This window comes from Pezoporus wallicus, unplaced genomic scaffold (assembly GCF_028554395.1).
Source record: "Pezoporus wallicus isolate ANWC-B61680 ecotype Strahan unplaced genomic scaffold, APGP_CSIRO_Pwel_v1 contig_13961, whole genome shotgun sequence".
NCBI lineage: Eukaryota > Metazoa > Chordata > Aves > Psittaciformes > Psittacidae > Pezoporus > Pezoporus wallicus.
Window position 1 is genome coordinate 310,184 of NW_026639900.1, and position 27,725 is coordinate 337,908.

The 27,725-nt window shown below is 42.3% G+C and overlaps 4 protein-coding genes across 4 annotated transcripts in view; 3 read left to right on the top strand and 1 right to left on the bottom strand.

Annotated features, from left to right (window-relative positions):
• Nucleotides 1–27,725, bottom strand: part of NF1 (neurofibromin 1) — a 63,408-nt gene that overhangs the window by 14,974 nt on the left and 20,709 nt on the right. The window contains exons 25-37 of the mRNA XM_057416680.1: nucleotides 27,493–27,576; nucleotides 26,760–26,876; nucleotides 26,025–26,206; nucleotides 25,708–25,919; nucleotides 24,928–25,089; nucleotides 24,564–24,667; nucleotides 23,581–23,716; nucleotides 20,552–20,614; nucleotides 18,489–18,647; nucleotides 17,573–17,670; nucleotides 17,298–17,444; nucleotides 17,049–17,195; nucleotides 16,824–16,934 (exon numbers count right to left, since the gene is read on the bottom strand). Coding sequence (XP_057272663.1) covers nucleotides 16,824–16,934; nucleotides 17,049–17,195; nucleotides 17,298–17,444; nucleotides 17,573–17,670; nucleotides 18,489–18,647; nucleotides 20,552–20,614; nucleotides 23,581–23,716; nucleotides 24,564–24,667; nucleotides 24,928–25,089; nucleotides 25,708–25,919; nucleotides 26,025–26,206; nucleotides 26,760–26,876; nucleotides 27,493–27,576 — 1,722 coding nt within the window. The remainder of the gene's footprint in view (nucleotides 1–16,823; nucleotides 16,935–17,048; nucleotides 17,196–17,297; nucleotides 17,445–17,572; nucleotides 17,671–18,488; nucleotides 18,648–20,551; nucleotides 20,615–23,580; nucleotides 23,717–24,563; nucleotides 24,668–24,927; nucleotides 25,090–25,707; nucleotides 25,920–26,024; nucleotides 26,207–26,759; nucleotides 26,877–27,492; nucleotides 27,577–27,725) is intronic.
• Nucleotides 531–4,158, top strand: EVI2A (ecotropic viral integration site 2A). The gene is made up of 2 exons (XM_057416700.1): nucleotides 531–671; nucleotides 2,782–4,158. The coding sequence occupies exon 2, from the start codon at nucleotides 2,798–2,800 to the stop codon at nucleotides 3,560–3,562; it is 765 nt and encodes a 254-aa protein (XP_057272683.1). The 5' UTR covers nucleotides 531–671; nucleotides 2,782–2,797; the 3' UTR covers nucleotides 3,563–4,158.
• On the top strand, nucleotides 6,070–8,731 carry EVI2B (ecotropic viral integration site 2B). Its single transcript, XM_057416701.1, has 2 exons — nucleotides 6,070–6,264; nucleotides 7,398–8,731. The coding sequence occupies exon 2, from the start codon at nucleotides 7,519–7,521 to the stop codon at nucleotides 8,170–8,172; it is 654 nt and encodes a 217-aa protein (XP_057272684.1). The 5' UTR covers nucleotides 6,070–6,264; nucleotides 7,398–7,518; the 3' UTR covers nucleotides 8,173–8,731.
• OMG (oligodendrocyte myelin glycoprotein) lies at nucleotides 9,947–14,070 on the top strand. Its single transcript, XM_057416699.1, has 2 exons — nucleotides 9,947–10,428; nucleotides 11,169–14,070. The coding sequence occupies exon 2, from the start codon at nucleotides 11,175–11,177 to the stop codon at nucleotides 12,483–12,485; it is 1,311 nt and encodes a 436-aa protein (XP_057272682.1). The 5' UTR covers nucleotides 9,947–10,428; nucleotides 11,169–11,174; the 3' UTR covers nucleotides 12,486–14,070.

The following is a 27,725-nucleotide window of genomic DNA, read 5'->3' on the forward strand; positions in this document are numbered from 1 at the left end:
TCTCTTTTAATGATTCTTTGAATCTCAGGAGACTGGACCCTGCATCAGCCAAAACCAAGCCTCCAGAGCCAACACATCAGACAAAAGTCTACCAGGAAGGATTAACTGAAAATCAAACTCAACATCTCGTGGGCATCTGAGGTACTTCAAATACCTGCCACTGTTTCAAGCTAGCATGAGCTCCACTCCTTCAAGGCAAAGTGACCGCAGAAGGAGGTAATAAATACTGTCAGCATGGATGTAGTTTTCAGTGTGCTGGGACACTGCTCTTGGGAACACCTCAGATAAACCAGTGGGACACAGGGTAACTGAGGAGGTGTATTTCGTGAAGGTAGAATGTTTATCTGCCAAAGAGACTCTCTTCCCTCCCATGCACCTTCCTGTTGTTCCGAGAGCTAATCTGGGCAAGTTGGTGTTTTCCCCCCTCTACCGTGTCATGGCAGAGCTGTTACAAAAAGGAAGTGTGTCATCGCTGTGGTTTTAGCTCTCCACTTAAATGACATATAATTTCAGTTACAGATCGCCTTAAAAAATACCAGCACTGCCTAAACCGACTCGCTCTGTGTGAATGGTCGTTGCATCCTAACAGCAAATGCACACACAAAGAAATGCTATTGTTGAAGGACTAAATACCTGAAACACCAATCTTCTTTTGACTACATCTTGGCAAGGTAGGTGCACGTTTTCTTTCTCTAATTGTAAGTTCCCCTTGGAAGTTTCTAGGATGTACAAAACTGCATGCAGAAGTATTTCTAAAGAAGTTCAGGTGACTCAGAAACACCCTGTACAAATATCTCCAACTGAATTCGGAGGCTCATGTATTTTTAGTACTGTTAAATCAGTACTAAAATCACAATCAGACTCCAAAGAATGAACAGTGACAGTCGGTCCTTGGCTCTGTTGTTACTGCAGATTTCAGGGAGCTCTCACAGATGACCCTGTCCGTACCTAGGCACAAAGGGCTGAACTAAAAAAGAAAAAGCAGCTCTTTAATGCAGTTCCTTTGCTCTCATGATTGTAAGTGAAGCCTTTAACATCAGTTTATTATTTTTAAGAAAAGCACATTTGGTCTGAACACCACAATTAACACTGGACTTGTTGTACCCTCGAGGGAGCAGGCAGAGCTGCAGCTCTCAGGCAGTAACATCCAAGTTGGAGTAGATCTGTACTGGCAAATGGAGCTCAGTTCTGCAGGCCATGCAGAAGCTTGGTGTGAAAAGTTGTTCTGTTCCCAAAGAAAGGCGTTGCTGGCTTTGCTTTCTTCCTTTAAAATTACAGTACAAGGCACTGTCAAAGGAACCTTCACTATATGAAGATAAAAGTCCTACCTGAGCTGCAGTTGATTTCTAAACCAGTTTCCAGTTCCAACTTAGCAATAAGGATTCATCTCAGAATGAGTCTAATTGCATGTCATAGGAAAGCTGCAAAGTTACGTCTATCTTTTGCTGCTCCTTTGTCCCATAAGGAGAGGCACCCATCGCTGTTCCCTGCTCACACACCAGACATGTCACCTCTCGTGCTCCTGGAGGACATCAGCAGGACAGGGGTTTGCAAGATAGGCAAGTTCACCCTCTGATTTTGGGGAGTGAATGGGGCAAGCTCTCTGGCAGGCATGGCAGCTTCTGACTATCATAGAAGTGAGTGTTGTCTGGAATATCTCTGAATGACCTAACCCCACAAACATACATGTTACCTGGAAAGCAGTACCTCCAAAAGCAAATGCATTTGTAAGAACAGCACTGTTCCTTCTGGTCATTCTCTGCATTGTTCATATTTGAACCAAACAGTCTGTGACTTTCAAAGCAAATGTTTTCTTCTGTTAATAGAGACAGGGGAAAGCCACTGGATGGGATAAGCCTTAAACTCTGACAGTGTCTCACACATGCAGACTGGATGAGGCAGCAGCAGTAAAGTGCTTCACTCCTACTCTGATTTGTCACTGTCATTTTGAGGTTATCAAACTTGGTATCAAAGCTGAGGTTATCAACTTAGTATCAGGCTGACCTAAAGCTCAGTTTCCTGCCCTCCAGACAAGCTCAACCGGTACAGATTTGATCACTGCACAAATGTGAGACAGAACATGCTACTGGTAGTACCATTTGCATCAATCTCAGGCGTTTCACAGAAAATGTCACAATCTGCAGCACGGCTGTGAGAAAAAGGAGAAGAACGTTTGTGATAAAATAGCCTTTTGTACAATAACGCAGAAAAATGAGAGACCAAAGATTTCTGTGAAACACTCCTGACACCTGTGCTAAGAACAAAGAAAGCAGTTACAAGAACATTTCAGACTGAGGTTTTTCACTTGACCATCTTTACATGCATGGCTACCTTTCCCACACCCAGGTGGGTGCAGACAGCAGCAGCCATCTGTAACCTGCACATGGGTTTCTCATTTGGCTGTGTAAAAGCAGAAGTGATGGACCTCAATCTGTAGTATGGCCAGCTTTAAAGAGGAGGAACTACCAAAGAGGGGGAACTACAGAGTCTGCCTCTACATCACAGAGCAGGCAGTGGGGAACACTTCCCTTTGTGCTTGGGTCCATGTTCTTTTTCAATCCTCATATATTCTCTATAAACCTCAAACTGTCAGAAGCTCTTGACAACCGGTTCTTTCAGAGTACCAAATACCTGCCCTCAACCCCCTGCATCCACTACAAATGTGGTTGTTACACGTTTTTCTAACTAAAAGGCTGCTGCCTGCTATTCCCTGAGGAGCCCAACTCAAACCTCTGAGAACCAGCCCTTGCTAAACAAATCCCATCATTTGTACTTTTGCAGGCGACTAAACAGGAAGATGAAGACCAGACACAGCAAATCACACGTTGCCTTCCCTGTCCTGATAATCTTTGCTTTGTGTCTGCAAACAAGTGCAAACCACACCAATTATCCGAGGGTTATAAATGAAACCTGGAATCCTACCAGCCAAAATCTAAGTGGAAGCCAGAACATAACTGAAGCCAATACAGATTCTCCTCCGAGCATCAACTTCAGCAGCAAAACGACTACTCTGAAAATGCAGACAGGGACCGTGCAATACTTATCCTCCACAATGGCCCAAAATCTCACATCTTCCCCTGCCAGCACTGCAGTGGCAACTTCTGCCACTGGAGGACCCAGGAATTCCAGCAAACCCAAGAGTACAGGGACAAATGAAACCTGTGAAGACAGCAAGTCTCTCATAATGATCTGCTTCATTGTAATAGCTGTGCTCGTGCTCATCTGCACCTTCTTATTCCTGTGCACAGTTGTGATAGCCAACAAAATGTCTTATCTCAAGAAAGCTCAGCAGGGAAAACGCAGGCCCAGGAGCAACGGCGACATCCTGGCGACCAACAGCTTGTGGCCAATGGCTGCAGGGACATGGCAGAGGATGAAGGAGACAACTGGAGCTGACTTGGTAATGCAGGACTTGATACCAGGGAGAGACACTGCAATCCCAAGAGAAACAGAAGGTGAAACTACCAAGAAATTCTCTAAAGAAGCAGACAACAAGCAGGGAAGCAAAGAGCCACTGAAGTCACACAAACCCATTTTTACCAATTTTGTGGTTGAGATTTAATTCATACTCAAGGAAAAAAACAAAATTGTCTCTTGCCTTTTTGACATCATTAATATAAGGTAGAAACTTAACTTTTAAGTAACATGAATTTTAACACAAGAAAGCTGAATTCAGATCTTAGGGTTTTCCATCTAGCATAGTGGGAATGCTGCAGCAACTTGGAGATCTAGAAGGGAATAAGACTGTGTTAAATAGCTTTCTATAAACCAGAGTCAAGACCAGCTTTACTCCTGTGACCAGAACTCAGGGTGGTAGGGGCTGAAGGGAATCAAACAAAAAAGAACAGAAGCCTGCCCATTCTCAAAGGTCACTGGGAAAAGAAAGGGAAGGCCTGGTAGTGTGATGAATGCAGCACACCATGAGGTGTACGTGGTAAAACCAAGCTGCTTTTTCCAGAAAGCTGTAATTCAGTCACCACTGATGCAATAACTGCATCAGGAACTAGTCCCTCTCCAAATGCCCTTTCAGGTTTTTCCATCAAGAACTTCTGAAACCAGCTTAATTGCTTTCGAACCAGATGGAGACATGAATCATATTTATTGTGTTGAGTTTGTGTGAGAAGACAGGGCATTTATATTATATATGTTAGAATATGATAATGATTTCAATTTGTTATCTGCAATAAACCAGCAACATCCATTTTTAAATAACTCACGTGATACTGTTTCTCTAAGTCAAAATACTCCAAATACGCATCAGACAAAGCAGTTTGGGATATTATATTCCTCTACCACTTGCTGAAGGTCACTAAAGGTCTCTCTCCCCTGACGAGTGGCTGTGGCGTGTCTTGCACCACAGACACACACTCCAGTCTGTCCCAATACAACCGATTACAACACACCAAAAGTGTCTTCAAACCCACCACAACTTCTCGTTTCTTAATTCTCAGAGACTCCACTTCCCCACATCTGGGGAGGGCTGAGTCTGCTCCCACTACAGCAGGGCTCTGTTGATTTAAGGAAAGATGAGAGGCTTTCCACAGGCTGCCCCCTGGATCAAAGGCGACCTGTTGTACCTTGGTTACATGTGCTAACAGCACACGATGGTGAAGCGCCAAGCATCCTGTGCAGCTGTACCAAGCATCTTCGACACAAGAGGTGGTTGGATGATTCAGGACAAAACACTGAGTCCCCAGTTCCTATTCCATGACATCACCCCTAAAAGTGGCTGAAAGGGCAAGTAAAAAGCAACGGAGAAGCCAGAGGACAGGGGATTATGTCAGTTTTAAACAGGATGGGAAAGGCCAGGAAAAGAATGAGATCAAACTGTGACAGATCAGTGATGACAACTAGTACTTAAGGGAGATGAACCGAGGAATATCTCACACTGGTGACAGAAGCAAAGCTGAAGGGCAGTGCAGGGGGATGCTGCATTGCAGTCACCTTCTCCTTCCCCAGAATGACCACAAGCACAGGGGGCAACAGCAGAGGCTGTGCATGTACTAAAAAAAGCATCTGAGATAGCAAATGTGAGAATCTAACTTGGTGTAAAACTGCTCGCAGCCAGGCGGGTATGGAACTGAAAGGGAAGGGTCTGTAAGAGTGAGACACTGCATGCAGTAAGATGCTCGTAGGCAGCAGATTACAGAGATAAACCAGCAGGGTCATGAGAAAAGCAGACAAAAAAAGCAAGAATCACAATCACATCAGTGGAAGGAACGAAAAAGAGGAAGGAGAAAGAACCTTCAACAGGATGGGAGCTGTGGCAAAAGAGCGGTGGAGACAGTGAGGGTTGACAAGAATGGGGATGAGATAAAGAAATCAGGAAGAAAGAAACTGAGTTACAGGGTGAGCATGGGATCAGGATTTGCTGCAGGAGAGGCAGAAAAAGAGAACTGGTGCAGTCAGAAGGGTGGTACAAGAAAAGCAGGAGGAGATGGGAGAAGCTGCAGAAGGATCTGGCAGCAGCTACTTGGAACTGGCAGAAATACACTTGCAGAATGCTATGAGGACGTATTAGATGTGGGTTTCTTTTTGCCAAGGAGCCTTTCCAGGCAAAAATGATTCAGGAGACAAAAGGAAATAGTCTGGGTCACACACAGAGGTATGGACAAAGGCAGGTATGGGAAAGCAGCTGCTGTTAGTGATGGCAGCAGGCTCCAACACTGTCTCCACAGAACAATAACCTGGCAAGCAGGGGCAGGAGAGGAGTGAATCTGAAGTTATCTCCTTTCACTGCAACTGCACAAACGAAGATGTGCAAACCAGCACCCTGTGATCAGAGCTCGCCATGACTCACTGCAACCAGCCCGAGGTTGTTTCTCCACTGATAATCACAGCAGAACACCAAACCCAGCACTAAAATTAAATCAGTGAGATCCAAATTCACCCAGATCTGCATAACTTTTGACTCACACAGCAATACCTGTAACTGTTTTCAACAAAGGCAATGCGTCTATGTGAGTTTGTACATAACACATCCCAACTAAAGCCACAAACATGTAAATATTTGAGTTTGATAAAAACAACAGGGCTGAAAAGTCCGCTGTGTAACATGCAAGCTCCGAGACCAGGCTCTTGGTACCTCTCCCACTCTTGGTACTTCCTGCAGCAAGCATCGCTGAACTTCCTCTTTAGCTGCAGAAACCTACAGAACATGAAACAAGCCATTTTAAGCTGCTCGACTTGCAGCACAGTCCGTGTTCCTCAGGTTTCCAACAGAAAAGTGAGACCATGCCTGCCTGACACAAGCTAAACGTGCAGGTAAGAATCAGCTTCAACAGGGAAAGCCTTAGTATTTGTCTGGTTTGGTTTGAAACTGGGCTGTCTATGTCTGACCGCAGGGTGTGTTCAAAGCTCTTGGGCAGTGTCTGTCTTAAAGGTATTCGGGTTTGGGACGCATGTTGTTTGATGCTGTTACTATGAACTATCATGAACTCCTATGATGTGACTTTATACTGGAAAGAGGGGAGCAGAATGAAAATTAAATGGAATCACTTTTACCTGTTCTAACCCTCCATGCGCTCCAGAAGCATTAACTCCCTGCTCGTGTTTTCACTGTTGCAGCTGAAATTTCACTCTGCATATTTGTAAACCCACAAAGATTTATGCATATTCATTTCCCAGAAACAGCCTCCCATAACTACCACTTGAGTAACTAATAAATGAGCTCAAACTGCACGGCAGTACCTTCACATAGAAACCCTCTATATAGTAGCTGCATTTTATCATTGACACAGAGACATTGAGAGACCTGAACTCTAAACAGTACAGGAAAGAGAAACCTGTGTCATGCCAACAACCTCACACGATCTTTGTTGTTAAAGAAACACTCCCTCCCACATAAAGGGAGTTATTTCTAAAACCAGTTTCACATTAGAACATGGGTCCATTTCAGCATCGCTATTTGCAAACGTGCAAAAACTATTACACTGTACCCAAAACTGCTGAGGGGAGGCAAGAGCAGGAAATAGAAGTTTAAGAGAACTGTGAAGAGCTTTTACTTCAGTTTTGGCTTATATCCATCACAAGAAGACAGCCTTTACTCCTGACAACCCTGTTTGTCAGTGCTGCTGCAAGTGTTCCAGGTCCACAATCATTTACATGACTGATAAATGTTAGTTTGAAACAGTGGCTGGACTTCACTGCTGATGCCTTTTCCTGATGAGGTGAATAAAGGTTACAGTAACCAAGGCATTCTCTTCAAAAAAGGCACTTAATTACAGTGATCAATAATGTTGGAAATCTGCTTGTTTGTGACAAGCCTGCTGCTGATGCAAATGGAACATGGGGTCTGACAGTGTTTTCACTATGACAGTATTAACAGATTGTCTGGTGTCAGTGGATGGTAACACACTGATGCAATTCTCATGTTAATATGTTCTATTTCATTCCAGCTATAGAAGAGGACACAATCAAAGAGGCTGCAGGAAAACAGGCAGCAACCCGGTACTCCCGGTTCTCCTCTCTGGGGAAATCTGGAAATCCCTTTCTACAGCAACAACTCAAAACGTTTCCATGAGTACAAAAAATGCATCCGCCAGCATGGGGAGTCCAATGGAGGGCAAAGCTCCTCTGTACCCATTGCAAGCAACCAGAGCCAGTTTCCCCAAGGCTGGAGGAGCCCCGGCTGAAGCACCGGGTGTGACACCACCAGCTCAGTTCCCCGGAGCCCCCGCAGAAGACAGTGATGGAAGCTGGGTAGCAGCACTGATAATTGGCATCATTTTGATTAGTATGATAATGGCTATTGTTATAATCCTCCTGTGTAAATGCCGCAGGAGGCCAGGCCTAGCTTATTCGCACTGGGCTGGCCGCTCTCCCTTTGCGGATGGAGACACACCAGAGGTCCCCATGGACTCTGACCAGGCCACCAAACGTTCCTCTGCTTTATTTACGTTGCCTTGGAAATTCAAACAAGACCCGAACCTGCAGCAGGAGCTCACTGCCTCAGAGCAGCCACCCGACTGCACTACCTGCAGTGAGAACGGCGAACTGCCGCCACCGGCCGAGGACCACGCTGCAGCTGCTAGTCCAGCTTCCGACACAGAGGCATCTCCAGCTCCCATCCCAGAAGCCACAGGCTGTGCAGGAGACTCCAGTCTCCACCCAGCACCTTCACATGACTCTCCAGACCTGCCCCCTCCACCAGACTGGCTCACGGAACCATAAGCATCATGGATCAGATCCCAGCAAGTACTGGGAATTTCATGCAGAACCAGAGGAACCATTGCCCCCGTCACCCGAGTTACTTATTCAAGAGATTCACAACCACTGCCCCAGCCACAGCACCTTTTGCACAGTGCTCAAATTCATACTTCACGTTTGTCTTGAATGAGGTACTCTTCAACCAGCTGAAGAAAGGAGAAGTTGACGGCCACAGGAACAGGAGCCCCCAGCACAGGCATTTCCCCAGCGTTTCTTAACTTCAGCTTTCACAGAAGGCAACAACCTCCTCCTGACTGAAACAAACCATTTCAGAACACAATATGGGCTGTGCCCACTGGTTATCTGGGACCAGCAATTCCAGATGGTGAAGACCAAAGAAACGGAGCATGCACACCTCTGTGTGCCAGTACACACATGTATGTAACATACACGGACATGGAACTTTCAAGAAAGAGTACAGCTTTAGAGGTACTTGGGGCTTCTAAAAAGGGTTTGTTCTACTGGGCTGTGTAAGTGAATGCAGTGAATGTAAGTGAATTCTAATAAAGCTTTCTAATTCAAAGATGTTTTGGTCACATAAAGTACAACTGAGTATTTGCTTAGACATAAAGCTTTGAATTCAAAACCAAAGCCCATTTTCCATGTGTGACTGGGTAACGATGGCTTACAGCTATCGTAAGTAAACCCTCTGAACAGCTGTTCTTTGCTAAAATCAATGAGATTTCCTTTAGACCAAATATCACCAATAAGCTCTTGGATGCACCATCAACAATCCCATCACATTATGGTTGGGTAAAGCAGAGAATAGCGTGAGAAAACAGTTAACACAGTGGTCACCAACATGCTGAAATGGCTCCAACCACCTGAAGAACAAGCTCAAAAGGCTGCCTTATACCTCAATACTTCTGATCTTTATGGGTAAAACAGAGACATTTTGCAGAGCACTCAGTAAATGATTAGCAGAAATAGTTGTGCACATTCATTAATTTCTTCCTCTGGAGCAGTGTTTGCACTCAATATTCCTAATAGAGCTTTACAACTAATTTAGCTTGTGTGGATGCCAGACTCCTTCTAACTCAAGGTGTTTAAGTGTGTGACGTGCTCCTTCCTGGGTCCTGAGCACAAGCAAAGCTCACTGTCCCCTCTAAACTCATGGACTTTGGCACAGTGACTTTCTGGTGCGAGGCAGGAGGGTGGTCTCAGAGGTAAATTCATTTCATTCCATATTTTGTTAACCAGCACTGAATGTTCTGGTTTATGGAAAGAAGCTGCTAGGTGCTGAGGGCAGCTTTCCATGCCCGCCCTGCACAGTGGCAAAGAGTTTGTAGTTTTGAGTTTGCCTGGGGAGGGAACGTACTTGTGGATGCTGCACAGAGTACACGTTTGTACATATTATACCAATAAAGATTAAAATGTTTAAATTACTGCTTAATAATCAGCCTCACAAAGCAGATCCAGGCTGCTGTGCACACCATGGACATAGGATAAGATTCTTCTTACCATTCATATAAGCTGTGGGATTGCATATACCTAAAGAACAGCATCCCGATGACACAAGGATTTCAGGCTTGTTGCATCGTGTTAGAATTAGCAGCATTATAAACTGTACCCACTCTTCCCACATTGTTTTGAGAGATTGAGATAACGAATTCCTCCAGAAATCTGCACAACCCCACAGGCTGGAGTGTTCCCTACCTGACAGAGCAGTGACAGACTGAGCTGAGGAGCACAGCATGGAGTGACTTAAAATTAGGGAAGGATATTCTGGCACAGCAGCATAAAAAAAGCTTCAAGCAGGAAGCCTAAATTACCACTAACCCTTGTTACAGGAGGAGGGGTTAATGGAAGGGAAAGAAAGATCACAACGTGACTTTTTAAATAGGAAGGGTTAAATGGAATCAGAGCTGGAGCAGAAGCAGCCGAAAGGAACTGCACTCGGTGCTGTTTCTGCAGGGATCTCGCATGTGCTGTGAGGCATTAACACAGCGTAAAACACAGAGATGGAGAAGTTAACTAACTGGAATTATAAACCCCATCCGTGCTGCTGAACATGCTCCCTTTGCACTGAAGAGAGTCAGCGCCAGCGCTGCAGTCCCCGTGTCGAGCAGATCAGGTGGTTGCAGAGCCCGGCCAGCAGCAATACGATGCAGCTGAAGAGGCACAACCCAGGCAGCAACTGGAGCTACTCTCCAGAACAGGGCGACCTCTAAGCTCCCATCTTTCCCAGGAACGATGTGCTGATACTGCAGAAGGATCCCGGTAAGTTGGGGCTTTTTTTGCCTTTAATCACAAAACCCTGCTCCCGAACCCGAGATGGAATAAGAACGAAATTCTCAGTTGATGATAGATGCTTGCACCAGAAATTTGCTGCAGCGTCAGAGATTTCTTACTAACATTAATTCAGCTTCCAAACATGTGTTACCAGCTTTGAGAATGTCATTACCACCATAATAAGGGAAAATAACAACGTGCATGTGAGCATTAGCATGGAATTGGGGTTTCAGACTGAATTCCGAACAATTTAAGATGTATTTTTAACCAATTCTACTTAAGCAAACAGGATGCATGTATGGGGGGGATGCTACATTACTGCAGAGATTTGTAAAGCAGATCCAGTTGACAGCCATTTTTTCATCCTGTATAAAAGAACACATTATTCCAAACATAATATAGGCTTGAAATCACTAAAAACAAGAAGCAGACATTGTATAACGTTTGGAAGAGACTTGCATTTTCGGAAGAAAGCCCTCATTTGAGCTTGAGGGGGAAAGGGAGATGAAAAAACAAGTCTCATTCTGCCAGACAACATGACAGTCTATGAAGGGATGCTTTGTAAAGTCTCTCTTGAACAATTCTAAAAAGGACCATGCCACAAAGGGGTTTTTGATGTTTTTACTTCATTTCTCCTGCAAGTGGCCATTGCAGAGACAGCCCTTAACCACAAATAAAATACATCTACATGGATTTAAAGGGTGTCATTTTGGTATATCTGTTTTCAGGCAACAATGGAATACCAGATACTGAGTACATCTACCTGTCTGCTGGTCCTTCTGTTTTTCACACCCACTGTTTGGGGTATCTGTCCTTCTAACTGTACATGCTCAGGAAACGACAGGAATGTGGACTGTTCAGGCAGAAACTTAACTGTGCTGCCACAGGGACTTCAGGACAACATCACCTATTTAAATCTGTCCTTTAACCAGTTTGTAGATCTCGACCATCAGCTAACGAGATTCACCAATTTGAGGACCCTTGATATTTCAAATAATTGGCTCAAGAACATTCCTGCTCACCTGCCCAAGTCCTTATGGGAATTATATGCCATAAACAACAACATTAAAGTTCTTCAGAAACTTGATACAGCTTACCAGTGGAATCTCAGAGTGCTCGATGTTTCCAGGAATATGGTGGAAAGAGCTGTTCTGATCAACAACACCCTGAGCAGTCTCAAGTTTCTCAATCTCAGTAGCAACAAACTGTGGACGGTTCCAACCAATATGCCCTACAACATAGAGACCGTGGATCTATCCAACAACTTCTTGTCCCAGATACTTCCGGGAACACTGGTGAGACTACAGCACCTCACCAGCCTCTACCTGCACAACAACAAGTTCACGTACATTCCTGACAAAGCCTTTGACCAGCTCTTTCAGCTCCAAGTGGTAACACTTTATAACAACCCGTGGTCCTGCAGCGACAAACAAAACATCCCTTATTTGCTCAGATGGGTGCAAGGAACCGCGGCCAGCGTGGTCGGGGCTCCCTGTGCCAATCACTCTGTGCCCTGGGTGGATGCCCCACCGACATCAGCAGCTCCCAGAGGGTCAGACTCCGGCTCCATGATCCAAGGGATGAAGGCAGCAGACAGAGCTGCTTCTCCAGGGGCAAGCCAGATGCCAAAAATGCACAAACAGTTTAAAGCTGAGGAAGTCACCACCTTGGCGACCTCAAGCCCAACCGTAGTGTTCACGAGCACAGACCGACCACTGCTCCTCTACCCAGAAGAGCTGACAACGAGGCAGGTCAGTTCTCAAGAAGCAGCAGCCACACACACCATCTACATTGGAGATTCAACTGAGGAGAACTCCAGCCTGACGCCTCCCATGGGATCCTCCACGACTCCTCTGACATTAAGCATCACCAGTGGAATGCCAACAAACTACTCCAAAATGCCTCAAAGCACAACTGCTACCTTAAGGAAGGAGGAAGCCACTACAAACGTTTTGAATACTCACGTGCCCTCCCAAGCAAGTACCTGTGAGATGTGTCTGCTCTGTGTCGTGATGCTTAGTGCAGTGGCAGTGTTTATTGACTAAGAGCCTGTATCTTGTGAGAATCACTGAGTTTGTTCCTGTGATACATAGCTGGAGTTCAGACTTCCAGTTGAAATGATGAATCAAAATACAAGATATTCAAGGTTCTGACTCTGATCTATAGAAAATAACAGTTCTTAACTGAAGAAGTGCACATTAATGTCTTGATACTAAGCTGCTACTTATTTTAATATGTCTTAATTGAGTGCAACTAACTCATGTTTGGTTTTAAAGATGTGCTTATTTTGTAATTACATTTTTCATTTTACTTGCACAGAATAAACCATCCGAATTTTAAGTACTGATTTAATGTATGATTTTGTCATTACACAACTGGAAAAAAAAAGAAGGCCTGTATCATATCTGCATTGTCTTGCTTGACCTGCCAGTGAGCAACTCCTGTAATATAGCATCACAGATTCTCTGTAAGTTATGATGACATGCAAAAGGAAGGGAAAAAATAAAGGCACTAAACCTACTGTTCCACTAACCAGAAGCTATTCCTGAGAAAACCTGCTAGCATGTGTATCTATGTTTGCTTCATATGTATTAGCATATTTTAACTGTGAAGAACAACAGTTCTGAATTTAGGAATTAAATATGACAATGCCATGATGTCTGCTAAGAGGGTGTAAACTGAGAGGCAACATGGTCTAACTAAGCATGGGAAAAGTGATAGGGGCTGATACCTCTTTTTGCTCTGTCTTGACTTGGAGGCTGCAGGCAAGTTATTTCTCACTCTCTGTATTTAAAGAGAAAAGATAAAAGTAGAGGAAAACACAAGATGTTCAATGCCATGACACTCCAACAAGCAGGAGTTACCTACACACCTTAATGAACTGGAACTCCTTAACTTTATCTGAAGGTCTGAAACATTAATGTATTATGCTTAGAAGAACATCGCAAATCAAACTACTACTTTCTGATCGGTAAAATGAAATCTCAGCCAATTTCTAATACAAGTTATGTAACAAATCAATGAAGTGATTAGTTGTCACTGAAACAACCCTGGAATCTTTGAACAAGAACTGAACTCAGTCCATGGCCTTGAACATGCCAACCCCCTGCTTTCCAAGGGGGAGCATGAAAGCTATTCTCCCTGGCACCTGCACCACCAGCGAGTAGAAATAGTTGCACGCATGGTCCTGTCCTCTCTAGGAAAATAATATAACTTACGTGGCAAAGGTACCCGATATGCTACAGATGAAGTTTTGCAAACAGCATGAACTGAAAACTGAAGAACAAGTTCATTGAAAAAGTATTATCCACCTAAAATCACAAATCTTTATACAACGTTTTCCATTCATTTCAGGCCATTTAATTTCCAGTTATTGTAGCATGAAGGTGCTGCAAAACCCAGGAAACCTCACTACCAACACTGGAGTCCTCTACCTTTCCTGCTGGGTGTCAATGAGGACTGTAGACCATTTACAACCACTGGTATCAGAGAAATCACAACTTTCCAATTGTGAACAGTATTTCTATAACCAGAAATGTGTTTTAATTTCTAACAGTAAATGTTACACAACGAATTTGTACAGTTATTTCATTGGCATTTCAGTAAAAATAAAGTTACGTTTGTATTGAACTGATTTTGTGACAGTCCTTCTTTCCAAACAAGTGTGGCAGCAGCCCTGAACAGGTACTGGTTTATTATACAAACCCACTTCAGGAAGGCATTTGGCTCAATCTTCATTTCTTATGGGGGGAAATTGTGGTTAAATCAAATCATATTATTTGGATGCTGATCACAAATATCGTTTATTAGTAAGCTGATGAGTTAACGGTAACAGGTCTGCCCTTCCCCTTCCCACCATCTAGAACTTGCAAACACTTAAGGCATGTCTCCATCCCGCAGAAAACGGAAGCTCTTTCTCCATCTCAGAAATGACTCTCAATGTTTAATAGAGCAGAAAACTTATAAAACCCTAAAGACATTTCATATACATTTTAATTATACAAGAACTAGTTATCCAAGTCAAAGCTTAGACAACCTACACCACAAGCAGCTTGTGCACAATACCTTCAATGGCCAGCACAAGTGGCTACTGGCAGTGAAAGAGAGCTGCCCACTTGCACAAGTTCCACGTATTTTCCCTGGGATCAGCATTAAAAACCATCACTGCCGGCCACCCTCTTTGGACAATGTATTTGCCAACTACTGACTGGCTACAAACAGCATCAACCTACTTACTGTGTTGAGAACTAGGTATTTCCTAGAATTATCCCATCCATATGGCTTCATCCCACACAGCTTTGCTTGCAAGGTAGGACAGACATCACAAAATGAGGTGCTGTGACTCAACTGCCTCGAGCTGAGGAAATGACATCAAATACTCCACGTGTCTTTGCTGAACAATGCAATACAGGACAGCAAATTCTACTGCATGCAAAAATCCTGCATGGAATTGGCTTTAAAAGCTCTATGAATGTTTCACCCATAATGAGATGATTTAGGGAACGCTATGAAAAAACACTGTTTTCCAGAAGGTGCTTGGGGCAAACTGAGTCCCCAGAATGGATGACTTCAAAGTCTTGAGCATCCTGCTCAAATCCTGGAAGTGCAAATGGGGCTGTGGGGTTTTTCCAAAGACACAGGATTTCCACACACTCAGGACTGGGAAGCTAGGATACAAAACAACTGCGGATGGGTTTCAAAGCAAGATGGCATCCCAAGTCCCAGGGCCATGCCCTCCACCCAAACCTTGCCTGGGTCGGTGCAAGCAGGAGGGCTCTTACTGAGACTGTTTTCAACACAGCAGACTGCGATTTGGTTTTCCTTGTATTTTTCTGGAATACAAATGAGGTGATATCGGCACAGGGAGTGGGCTGGGAATCGTGGGAGTCGTGCACTTGTTGCTTGGCAACAGTGCAGTCAAAATGAAAGGAAACTGATGGACACAGATGTGAATCTGGCGCCACCGGGTTTTAAACACGCTGGTCAGTGACTCCGTGTTAAATACCAAACCATCTATTCCCAGCGACATTCCTTTTTCCAAAACCACCATTTAGCATTTCAGCACAACGTTCAAAACACCCAAAAAAAGGTCTGGCACATGGTGCAACAGCAACACGCTGCTTCTGAAAGGTTAAAATTGCTGCGGTCTGAAGCAATAACTCAGAGGTTTGTGTTCCTATTAATTAGCTGGGGATCAGCTTTAAAACTCCATGGCAGGACTTCAGGATCAATATTTATTGATCATTTTTTAACAGTGTGGAGATCAAAACCAGGAGAACACCGGCTTCAGAAGCCAGGTTGTTGCCCAGGAAACAAAATGTGAAGAAGAAATGACAGAAGGAATTAAATTTCACAGCACAAGAAGGGTATAAACCCATCCAGCGAGATCAGTGAAATGACTCAACAATGTCCTAGCAACAAGATCTCAATCTACCCCCAAAAAACCCCACCAAAAACCCCCAGACTGCTGCCAGCCCTCAAACATCCTGGCAGCTCCGATCCAAACTGTCCTTCCACATTTCACACCTTTAAACACGACGTCAGGCTCAGAACCACAAGACAAACACCACAAATAGGCACCACTTGGCCACATCCCTCTTAGTAGGAAAGATGACAAAGCACCAAAGATGAAGATGAAATGACTTATTTCGGGCATTTGCCTGTCATTTTTTATATGAGTGCCATCTCACTGTGTGATCAGCTCCAGTAAACTGATAATTAAAAAGTACTTTGCAGTCCTTAGTGTTTAATGTTCTCCTTTTCCAATTTTACACATATTGTCTCAACAGGCGATTTCTCTTCTGGATGTGTTTCACAGCCAAATTTCAATGTACACCCCCAACACAACAACACTGTGATTACTGTAGTTGCACTCAGCAGTTGGTGACATGATAAACAAGAGGAATCCTCCTTTATCATCTATACATTGGCTTTATTAGGGCCCATTAGTAGCTTGCCCAGACTTGGAAAGGTTTACTCTCAAGCATCTGTGTACAAACAGTCACCCACTGAGCTGGCACCTTTTTCCAAGGAATATCGCACACCCAAATCCCAATCAGCATTTCATGATGCTAATGGTCTTGTGCTATCTCAGATAAGGACGCAAACCAAAGAAGTTGAATTGTTTGTAAGTGAAGGGTATGAAGATACCGTTCATAAAACCTCACAGTTCTCATTATCAACAGCCCTTATGCATGATTATGTAAAGCAGATTCACCTGCACTTGATATTTGGCCAACACAGAAATCGTACTGTCACCAAAATGTGACGAATCATCTATATTCAGATTGTTTGTTACCAAGTTGGGGCCCTGTTCTTAAATACACTTGATCCTTTTGACTTTACATGCTAATTCCAGACAAGAAAGGTGAAAGATTGCTTACCGCCGAGCAATGTAGTAGAAGACAGGATTGCCAGCTTTCGATGTCCCAGCTTGGTAGAAAATATTTAATGTTTTCAGTGCTTTGAACTCCTCTTTTTCATGTACCTGATGCCTGAAAAGGAACACATTGACATCAGCTTCAACAACAGCCTTGTAAAAAATAACTATACAAAGAAATCCCAAACCCTCTTTATTTGCAACTTTTAAGTTCACCCAATCTCATTACCTCGTCATAAACTCTTCAAATTTGGAACTTGTGAGATTTAAACTGGACCAATGGGTGTCTGCCACGGGTTTGTGCTCAGGAGGACCCAAGTAGGCAAGAAGAGTCGCCATCTTGTCAAAAGGTCGTCTTCCAACAGCCTTGTGGTCCCTAGAAACAGCGTGTTACTTAAAAGTCCTTCTTTAATCATACACACACATCTATGGTTGCTTCCCATCAGCAACTCCCTTCACCATGGGTGTGCAGACTCACCTGTTGCTGGAAAGGTACTGGCCAATTTTCTCCTGGTTGTTCCACAGCAGCCGGTGCAAAGCCAGCACGTTGCCATCACTGATGAAAGACAGGCTGTGATTGACAGTGTCACTCGCTGGGCAATCAGATGCAATGTCAAGGAAGAACCTAGAGTTCAAAACCAGTAATAACCATAAGCGTGGCAAGGAAATCTGCCAACAGGACTCAACGTCAGTTAAAAGGCTGGAAGAACATTACAGCCAACACTCTCTGTGCAAGTTCCCCCAAGGCCTTACCTTCGCGCTGCATCAAAATTGCTTTTTACAAAATCATTAAAAGGCCGCATATGTTCCTCTTTTGTAAACAGAACGTGGTTGGCAATGCTCTGAAGAATCTACATCATAAAAAGATGGTAAAGAGGTTGAATGCATTAAGTGTTGTGGTAGTTAGTGTAACTTCACTGTCAGAAATATTCATTTTAACTTGCTGTGAAACCTCAGGACAAGAAAAGACCAATAAGCCAAGTAACCCAAAATATGTTCACTTGCAAAGTATTTTCTTTCAAATACTTTTAATACTAGAAATTTACTTCCCTCATTTATAAACCTTATTTGGGTTTAGACAAGGAAAATAAAACACCTTTCAAACCCATTTATTACACGTTAACTATTTCTTCTGGAAATGGTGCAGACACGTACAGGCAATGCCTATTTAAAGAAAACTGTAATTTCACAACATTAAATGGGTGATATGCACGGAATTTGTACTCCATCATTACACCTTTTTTTAAATTTCTACAGGAAACCCCACCAAATGAGATTAAAGATGGGAAAAATCACTTCCTTGGCACCAGTATGAACTTAACCGATAGCTGGCTGCTATTATTCTCGCTGTGCTCCAAGTAACATTGGTTTCTGATCTGAAGCAAGGTGAGAAGCTCCAGTGAGGAGCAGAAGGCATTCTGTCACCTTACACAGCATTTTGGCAAAGCAGCTTTTTCCATACAGACTGTTCCCCATACTTACACTGCTGTGAGCTGCAATGTTAATGTCATGACGTATAAACTCAGTAGGGACTCTGCGCTTTAAGGGAACTGGGTGGCTGCTACAAACAGCTACAAGTTTTACCTACTTGCAGGTAGTCGCAGTGGTCAAAGAGCAGAACTTAACCAGGTAGAACAAAACGGCCAAACAAACCCATTCATTGATTCACCTTTGACATCAGTTTCAATCCCCTTTCAATTCTTGGTGGAGGCTTTTTATCTAAAATCCCTGCCTCGTAAGGGGAGACGATCGCAGGGTTGATGAACCGGAGGAACATGGCGCTTCCGACGGCTCCGATGCTGTTCTGAGGGAACCGCTGGCTAACCACCTATGAAGTTGAGAGTACAAACAATATTTCTGCGTTCAGGAAAAGGGAAAGCAAGCTGAGCAAAGCCTCGCGGGGAATCCAGCTTTTAGCACTCTTGTCACATGGATCAAGCTCAGTACATTTGTGCAGGGCTCTCCTGCCTTGACAGGTCTGGATCACAAGACAGCCAGATCAGGGCAACAGGGCACTAAATGGCTTTACTGCAGCTTTCACCCACCGTCCTTGCTAGGGTGAAACTGCTACAATAGCTACTGGACAAAGATAAGGTGTATTTTAGTGTTACAGACCCTTAATTCCAGCACCCTACCACTGACAGTACAGCAGACAAATGCTGTATGCTCGTACTTGGGCTACACAGTCTTTCCCATCAAATAGAGACAATTCTGGTTTACATTAGTGGGTCTTTTCTCTGTGTATTTATAATCTCAGCACTGCTTCAAGAGCCTCTCCAGCAGCCAGACCCATTGTAAAGCTTCAGGAGGATTTTCAAATGTTGGGGAAGGAGATCTTTGTAGAAATACTCTTCAGAACCATTACATCTCAACAGATTTGCCAAAGGAGGAAAGAGATTGAGCCAGAGCTGCATGGCCAGTGCTCTACTCTGCCAACACTGTCCAACATCACCCAGTAGGAATTTGATAGAAGAACTACAGATTTAAAATATACTTTGCTATCTAGGAAAATAAAATAATCTGAAAATGTTGTAAGAAAAGAGAAATCTCCTTTATTTTTAGGATACCAACTACATATTACTAAGAGGATGATCTATTTCTAGGTATCTTTCATTTGACTTTGGAAAGTTAAAGATAAGCTCCCTGATATTTTTAAATGTACTACATGTGGTTCCAGAATGGTCCAACATTTATATGTGAATTTTCTTATGAGCAACAACAGTTAATCAAAACAAGACAGATTCTACCTTTCACAGAATAAAATTAGCAGGCTTTGTAGTTTAGGTTATATTGTTTAAGACAAATAAAAACCAAACCCAATTTTACCGAAACACTTCAACACGTAAGTAGTGCAATCTCAAATCATGCTTCTTAAAACAGGTAAAGGCATTAGTATATAGACTATATATGAAGAATCACTTTGGTTCCATAGGAGCTTCATTCAGTTACCTTGTGTTGCAATTACTGATAATATTCTCCTGTAAAACACTACTTTGCACACAGATTTTGCATTTAAACATGGTTATTATTCTGTTCAATTACAGCAAAAAATAAGGGAGCATTTAATGAAAGCCTGAATTTCCATTCTGCCTCTGTTTTATTCATACTTTTTATTTTGAGGTCACTGTCAACAGCTAAGTCTTATCTTTTAATGACACCGCTATCACTATCTGTGTATCCAATCTCTCTCAGCCAGCAAGGTGCTGATCCTGGGAAATCTGCTTTTCTCTGTAAATAAATACAAGCGCTGAATTTTATTGCTCAGTCACAAGGCAAACAAAATGAAATGTATCAGAAACAAGTCATAAAAAGCTCTTTCCTTTTCAGTAAGCCATATGCATTACTTGTTCTTCCCCCAGGAAGCAAGCTGCAGTCAAGTTATCTGCCAGAGTGTTAAAGCAGGCTCAGATTTTCCCCCAAACCAAAGAGAACATTTTTCTTCCGCATTTTTTGGTAATTTGAAGATGGTGGCAAGGGCAGAAGAACCAGAGTATTAAACACTAAGCAGTCACGTTAAAATGTCTCTTGTTTACTCAAATAGGCACACAGAGAATATTTTAAATATAACTTAATTCCAGTGTTAATTGAAATGAAAGCTATTTTGTGCCAGAATTAGTAGAATGATTTTACAGTGAGGTCAAATAGACTGAAGTGAAGATGTTCTGAACAAACAGCAAAAGGTTTCCATTGTGCTTTGAAAGAAATGGCTAAGAAAAAGGTCTCCAAACTTACTGATTTTTTGTTTTCCTTTTTTTCTTTTACGGTAGCTTTATTCAGTAGAGAGTGGCAAGTTGCCTACAGAACAGAGATGAGCACAAACAAGTCACAGCACCAACTACATACAGCAACAAAAAACCAATGTTGACTTGTACATAAATTACACAGTAAAATGTAACAAACATAACCAACAGAAAATGAAATATATCAACTAAAGACTGATGATGGAGTTTTTATTCCACAATTTTATTACATCTTATTTACAAAGCACTAAATACAAAACAAGCAAATGTTGCGTTTCAATCATTTCTACTATTTCTGGCTAGATTAAATGTCAAACCACATTAATGTGCTCATGATACACGATATTGGGCATTAAATGGTATATTCAGCTTTCAAATGTATTTCACCATCCCCAAATAGTGTTAATATGAAAAATAGTAAAGCGTTATACCTTTGAAATACATATTACTTTTAAAATAAATTTAGAGTTTTAAATCTTCCCAATGTTTCTCTGTGTGTCCTTCAATTTAGTGAGATCTGAATCGTCATGGTTATTACTACTTTGATAGCTAAACACTGCCACAAAACACTCTGTGGAAAAAGGAAGAAAAAAGCCAGCGGGGCTACATTAATTTATTAGAGATTTCCAAATCAAGGTATCCGACTGTTTCATTGGTGCTTAGTTCTGCATTGCATCTAAATGTAAAGGGACCCACCAAGAAGCATCACACTCTCTCATTATTTCCCATCAGGATTTGAGCAAAGCTATAGACCACCAGCGCTGGGCTCCCCTGCTCAGAGGTATGTTTTGGCCTCTGTGCCTCATCCCACATCCTCCCTAGCAGCTGTAACAGTGAATTAGCACCCCTAAGCAAGCAACACCTCTAGCAACAGACAGCTAGCCATAGTGAGCAGTTTGAGAGCAATAGTTCAAATCACCTTTAGAATATCACATGGAATGGAACCGGAAGAGAATTTCTACAACTTTAGAATGTGACAGAGTAAAAAGAAAGGTGGGTTGGGAGTGTGAAAGCTAGCCAGGGCCAGCTCTGCTGCTAACCCCGCTACATTAAATAGCTCCAATTTGTGCAAGACCTATTAATATTGAATCAAAGGTGCCTCTGCCAAATTTCTTTGTGCAAGCTCTACAGAGCTAGCTCTGATCAGTCGTATCCATTCTCTATCCATTGGCTACTGCACTGGAAGCAAGTAGAATTTCCCTCTGTTAAGAAAAATCACATCTTTTTGTGTGGGTTTTATGAAGCATCCAGCACAAATTCTTTGTACGAGTTACTGGGATCAGGCTTGTTCATGACCACATAACTCTCCTGTACGTACCTTACCTGAGAATGAGCCAGGGCACATCTGTCACAGTAACTGTTACATGATGTTCCCAGATGAAAACAGGGCTCTGTTCAGCTAACGGAAACACCCAGTGTAGGCCCAATATCCAACTAAATGAACCACTGCCATGCTGTTACTATGCTAATTAAAATTAGCTACAAATCAGTTACAGAACACACACATTTACTTTAATAATCCAAGTGTAAAAGACACCACAAAATTCAGTCTCATTTAGACTTACACTATTGCTTGGGATGGCACACGTTCACCGTACAAAAATGAAGTTACCTTATTAAAATCACCTATTTGGTTCTTAAGATTAAAAATAGATTAATACCCACAAAAAATCAGATTTCAATTGTACTTTCAGATAAAGCTCAGACTCTTCAAAACTCTGGAATTTCAAAGTACAGAATAATTGATACACTATTTGTATACAAATACAGGTGTTACTAGAAACAGTAATATGTGTTGAAGCTAAGCATCAGTTAATACCACTTGTATATTTACCACTAAACCACCTCTTTCAGGAACAAACTACCCTTGTTACCAATAAAAAGTAAAGCAAACAGACTGATATGCTTCCATAGGACAACCTCTGGCAATGCCACTGGTGAGTACCTCTTAGGAATCCCATTTCATGTAGGAATTAAAAATGGTTTGCATAGAAAAGAATTTCTAGCAATGTATCCCTGAAGTGGAAATAAAGTTGATACATCCCAGCATAGAAAAGCAATTCTAGGAACAGACATAAGGATAATGGAGCATCAAGTAACAGAAGCAACACCCAAGGCTGTGCGTGACATCTTCAGTAACACTCAAATATATTCCCAGCCAATGCCTGTGATACTGTGGCCATCTGAACTTGAAGGAAACCAACCTCACCCCTTATTTCCCAGTTTAAAACAAAAATAAATCCTAAGAAACCAAAATCACCCCAAACCAACCTGAACCCAGCCACTGGCAGGAAAAGAAACTGATGACATTAGAAGCCATTTAGACAACTTATACTGGGCACGTCACTTACATGCCCAATTCACTCCAGCAGCTCACAATAACAACCCAAGATCCACAACAGTCACCACACAAAATTCACTGTTTCCCACTTGTAAGTTCTGAGAATTACAGCAGTTGTATTTATTAATACAGCTTCACTGTAAGAATACAACCAGACTGCCTTGGGTGGAATTTTGTTATTGCTCACAATGAGTTCACACAGCTCTGAAAATCTCTTTTCCTTGCTTCACCTCAGACCTGAGATACAGACTCCATGGCTGAAAGGCCAAAAGCAGCTCTTCAGACCACTTAACTGAGACCACAGCTCAAATACAATGCCATGCACAGCTCTCCTCTAAGACCCTCCAACAGGACTAGAAGTTGTATTTCCTATGAGCCCTGAGGGCAGCAGGAGTATCCCCCACTGGCATTTTTAGCAGCAGCTAAATCCATCAGAAACACACAAAGAACAGACAGACCTGTAAGTGTTCTGGACTCAGCAACCTGCTCCTGAGCTGCTACACAGAGCAACAGGAGCGAGACAGAGCAGAGTCCCTATGTTTAGATCCCTGCTATTTAACAAACATCTGAAAATAGTCCTTAACAATGACACAATGCACCCAGTACTGGCCCAAGCTCCAAACTGCTACAATGACAAGAGCAAAGCCCAGGGGTTGGGGAGGCACCCAGTGCCAGCATACCTGGTACAAACAATGGCACACACTGCGGAGCTGTGGTGGGAACTCGGAAGAGGAGTTAATGATGGCATGGAAAAACTTTTCTGTCATTTGCAAGAGACTCCTCTGGTTCTCCTCAAGGCTCTCCGTGGGCTCCAGCCTGAAACAGACCCACACATGTATGGCCAGCAATCAAGCGAATGATATTAGCTGTACTTATGTTTGGTAGTAACTTATTTCCAGGGTAAACAGAAATCTTTATAATCTTTCACACACAAGTTTCCATCAGTATTTTAAACCACAAATTACAAACATAAGGTCATTTAAAACTCAGCAACAACCAGGCAGCTCTAAGTGGGATTCTCTCACACTGTTCCATACAAAGACATGCATAACATAACCCCAACTGATAACTGCATTATCAGTTTGACGATGGTTTCTCTGAGAGCAATTCTTGAGGTAGACAGATATTTGAGAGTTAACTATTAATAGAAGGCCCGGCTTTTGGTAAGCTACTTCAAAGACAAATACTTAAGAGTTATCCCAGCAGTTAATTCAAAGCAACAGAGCAGCAGCTGCTGAATGCAAGTCTTGAAGTGACAGAAGAGAAACTAAAGCAAAAACACGACACACAACATGCATTCATTCCATCTTGCTTCTGTAATTAACTCAATGACTTAAAGCAGATGCTTTCTGGTACTGCAGGAAATCCCCATATTGGTGTCCTACAAAAAAGCCTGAAGTAGCAAGTAAAAGAGGCCCTGCAAGAGCTCTCTATCCTCCTTTCTCAGGGTTTAGAGGACATGCAGCAAAACTCATCCTGCTTTGTTGGGCAGCTCTGGGTATAAGGATTGCAGATACAATTATGTGTCTGGCAAAGTGAGGAGTGGAAAAGTATAACAGTATGAGAAAAGTATTAGCAATGAGGAAAAAGGAATCCTCTTACATTTCCAATGCCTGGGACTCATGCTTACAAATACATCTGCTCCCCCCCTTGAATCTCAAACCTTGTTGGATCCACCTCAAAGCTAACATGCTGCCATTCAGAGGATGTGATCACAGTCCTTAATAAAGGCTCCAAAAGCTTCTGCAGATACGTAGCACCATACACCTGCGTAGAAAGAAAATCCGAATGGGTGCCAGGTTAACATCAAAATTCACAGGAACACTCCACAATTCTGTGTTAAAAGAGCCTGAAAACACTCGATTTGCTTTGGCACAAGCCAGTTTTCTGTTAAATTGGTGTTTCTGTATCATAGTTTCCCTTCTGAAACAGATCAATTTATACAGTGGTAGTTTTGTATTTCCACATTACTAAACTTTTCCTGTCACTGAGGTGATCTGTAGCAGGAGGAAGATTCAATAACTCACCTTAAAACAGAAAGTCATTATTTTACTGGCTAAGCTGTTTCCTCGGAAGAGTGTCTGCATGGAGTCAGCTAGCTCAACTTCCTTTGAAAACATATTCCAGAGGAGCTGGTAGAGCAAGTGCCGGGAATCAAAGAGTGTGACCAGGACACGAGCTAGCTCATCCTTAAAAGAAGCAATGAGATGTTAACCTGACTAGCAGTGAGCCAGGCCAAGTACAAAACAAAGAACCAAGACAAAAACACTGAGCAGTCTCTATTAATGCATTACATTTGCTATGGAGTCTTGCATACAAATATCAAACTAAGCACACACAATCTCTTTAAATCTCTCCTATGCTATTGCTTGTCTACAAATCTGCCTCATGATATTAAGTCATGCAAATTCATAATGGTTTGCACAGAGAGATAAGCAGTTATTCCGCTGCGTAACAAAGCCCAATTCATCTGGCTAAAACCCAGAGGAGCAAACACAGTTCTGTTTGTCTGCATTACAGCACATACTAACTGTACTAAATAACCAGCCCAAACAAATGCATTTATTATAATAACTGTGTATAAAATTATTCCTAGGCATTAACTAGAAGTTTACTATAAAATGTAGCTTATAACCAGGACCCGACAATCAGATCCAGTACTCTTCTAAAGCAGGGCTATCTATAATGCATGGTAGATCTAATCTCTTCAGCAGACTGTTGTTACACCTTTAATAATTGCATTGTTTTTTATTTCAAGTCTTAACATTTTCAAAAATGTAGGAAATAAAATGTGTGAATCAACTTACCCACTGAGAACAAGGCACCACATTGGCTAAAGCCATAGCAATAGGAAGCTCCCCCTGATCACCCATCATTGTAACCAACTCCACCAATCTCTCAAACCGATCTGCTAGCACTGTTTCTGCTAAGGTATCAAATTCTGTTCCCTGCTGCAGAATTTTGGTGAGGACTTCCATAAACGTAGCTCTTGTTTGGAGGTCTTTATGATAGCCCAAGCCTGATCAAAAAAACCCAGAACTACTAAGGAAGATGTAAAAATAAATGAAATACCAATGTCTTCATTATGTATTCATTTATACACAGTGATCTCTAACTACTTTACCTATTGAGTGCATAAGACCACTGTCCACATTTGCATTGAGTAAGTTGGACATAGCAAGGACAGTGCAGTGCCGGAGCGAAGCCAGTCTGCGAGACATCCCACGTTTCCTGCCTCCTGTCTGTGCGCTTTCATCTTCAACTTCACTGCAGTCATTGAGAAGGTTCATGAACAGCGTGAAGTACCTAAGGAAAATAAGCTGGATAAGTAAAACAGATCCTGCAAAGGCAACTGTCTGAAATGATGTGCATACAGGAGCAAATACACAACAAGACTCTCTCCCCAAAAATCTCCTAACTGCCCCAAGTAATCTTTCTTGTAGCAGAGTCCAAACTTTCAGATGTGAGGTATCCACCAGAAGGCACTGTCCTAGCGTGTATGGAAGTGTTCTTAAACCAAGCAAGTGAACTCCACAGGTGTGCCTTTACAAACAGATGTCTTGTAAGAGATGGTTTCATGGTAAAAATAGAATACCAAAGCAAGCTAGTCCCTCCAGGAAATAAGCATACACCTGCATTAAGCAGAAAAAAAAAACAATTTTATCATTATTTTCTAAATGAACTTGTTTGCATAAACCCAGGAGGCAGAGATTTTTGAGATGAGATATATAGAAGAGAATTCCTGTTCAGATAATGGAACAATCTCTGCTATAAGAAAAATCATAGCATTCAGTAAGTGTCACGCAGTGCATGTACTTCATGTCATTGTACAGAAAAATAGTTCAAAGCCACTATTTACTTAAGGAATAACTGAGATTTCGCTTCCATCAACTCAACACCATCTCCTTCTTCAGGCTGTAGTGGAAGCCCAGCAAGGAGAGAGACCACTGCTTCCATGCTTGCTTGGTCCAAATCTCTGAAAAAGAGAATTATAAGAAGCTGTGAATCAGTTCAGCAGAATTAGTCTCTCCTCCCCCTTGATAATTTCCCCATCCAGTACCAAGTCTTTTTTCCTTATACATCCAACTGTAGGTGAAAAGAATCATTAAGAATGAAGTTATTCTAGTAAAGCTCTGTCCATCAGGAAAACAGCTATTACATTTTGTGGTACAGGTTCAAGCAATGTATCTCCTAAGGACAACAACTGCGACACAAATTTGCCACTGAAAAAAAACCCAGTTAAGTACAAATTCAACACTATAGTGTTTGATGATTTTATTCAGAGGGCATCAAATGAAGATACAGCAAAATAAAGCATTCAGTCCTAATGCTAAATCAGAAAGGATATTAAAAGGAATTAAATAAACTCAATGGCTAAAAAAACAAAACAGAGCCATAAAAACCTTAGTTAAGACTAGCACTAAATATAATTCTGCCGATGCTCTCCAAAACTTATGTTTCTGGCTTTTTCTTTTCCTTCCAATTACTACCACTTATGGCAGTCCACATGTGCCAGCTCCTCTGTGGATATGAAATGCCACCTGGAACACAGCTAGCAACGTTAGGAACAGTTTAAGTGTATTCTTTCTTACCTTGTCAAGCATTTCACATCCTCATCTGTTGCTTGATTAGATGTTCCCATAACCCAGTCTGTCAAATACTCGACCATTTTGTTCCTGTTACATACAGATACATTGCTTTAGATTTGGAGGAGGCTTGGTTTTGTTTTTAAATAGCCCTTCCCTCAAACACACTCACTACTGCTGGCATCATTCTTAATTATCACAAGTTCAGTGCAAACTGAATGACCCCACACACTGAAGAT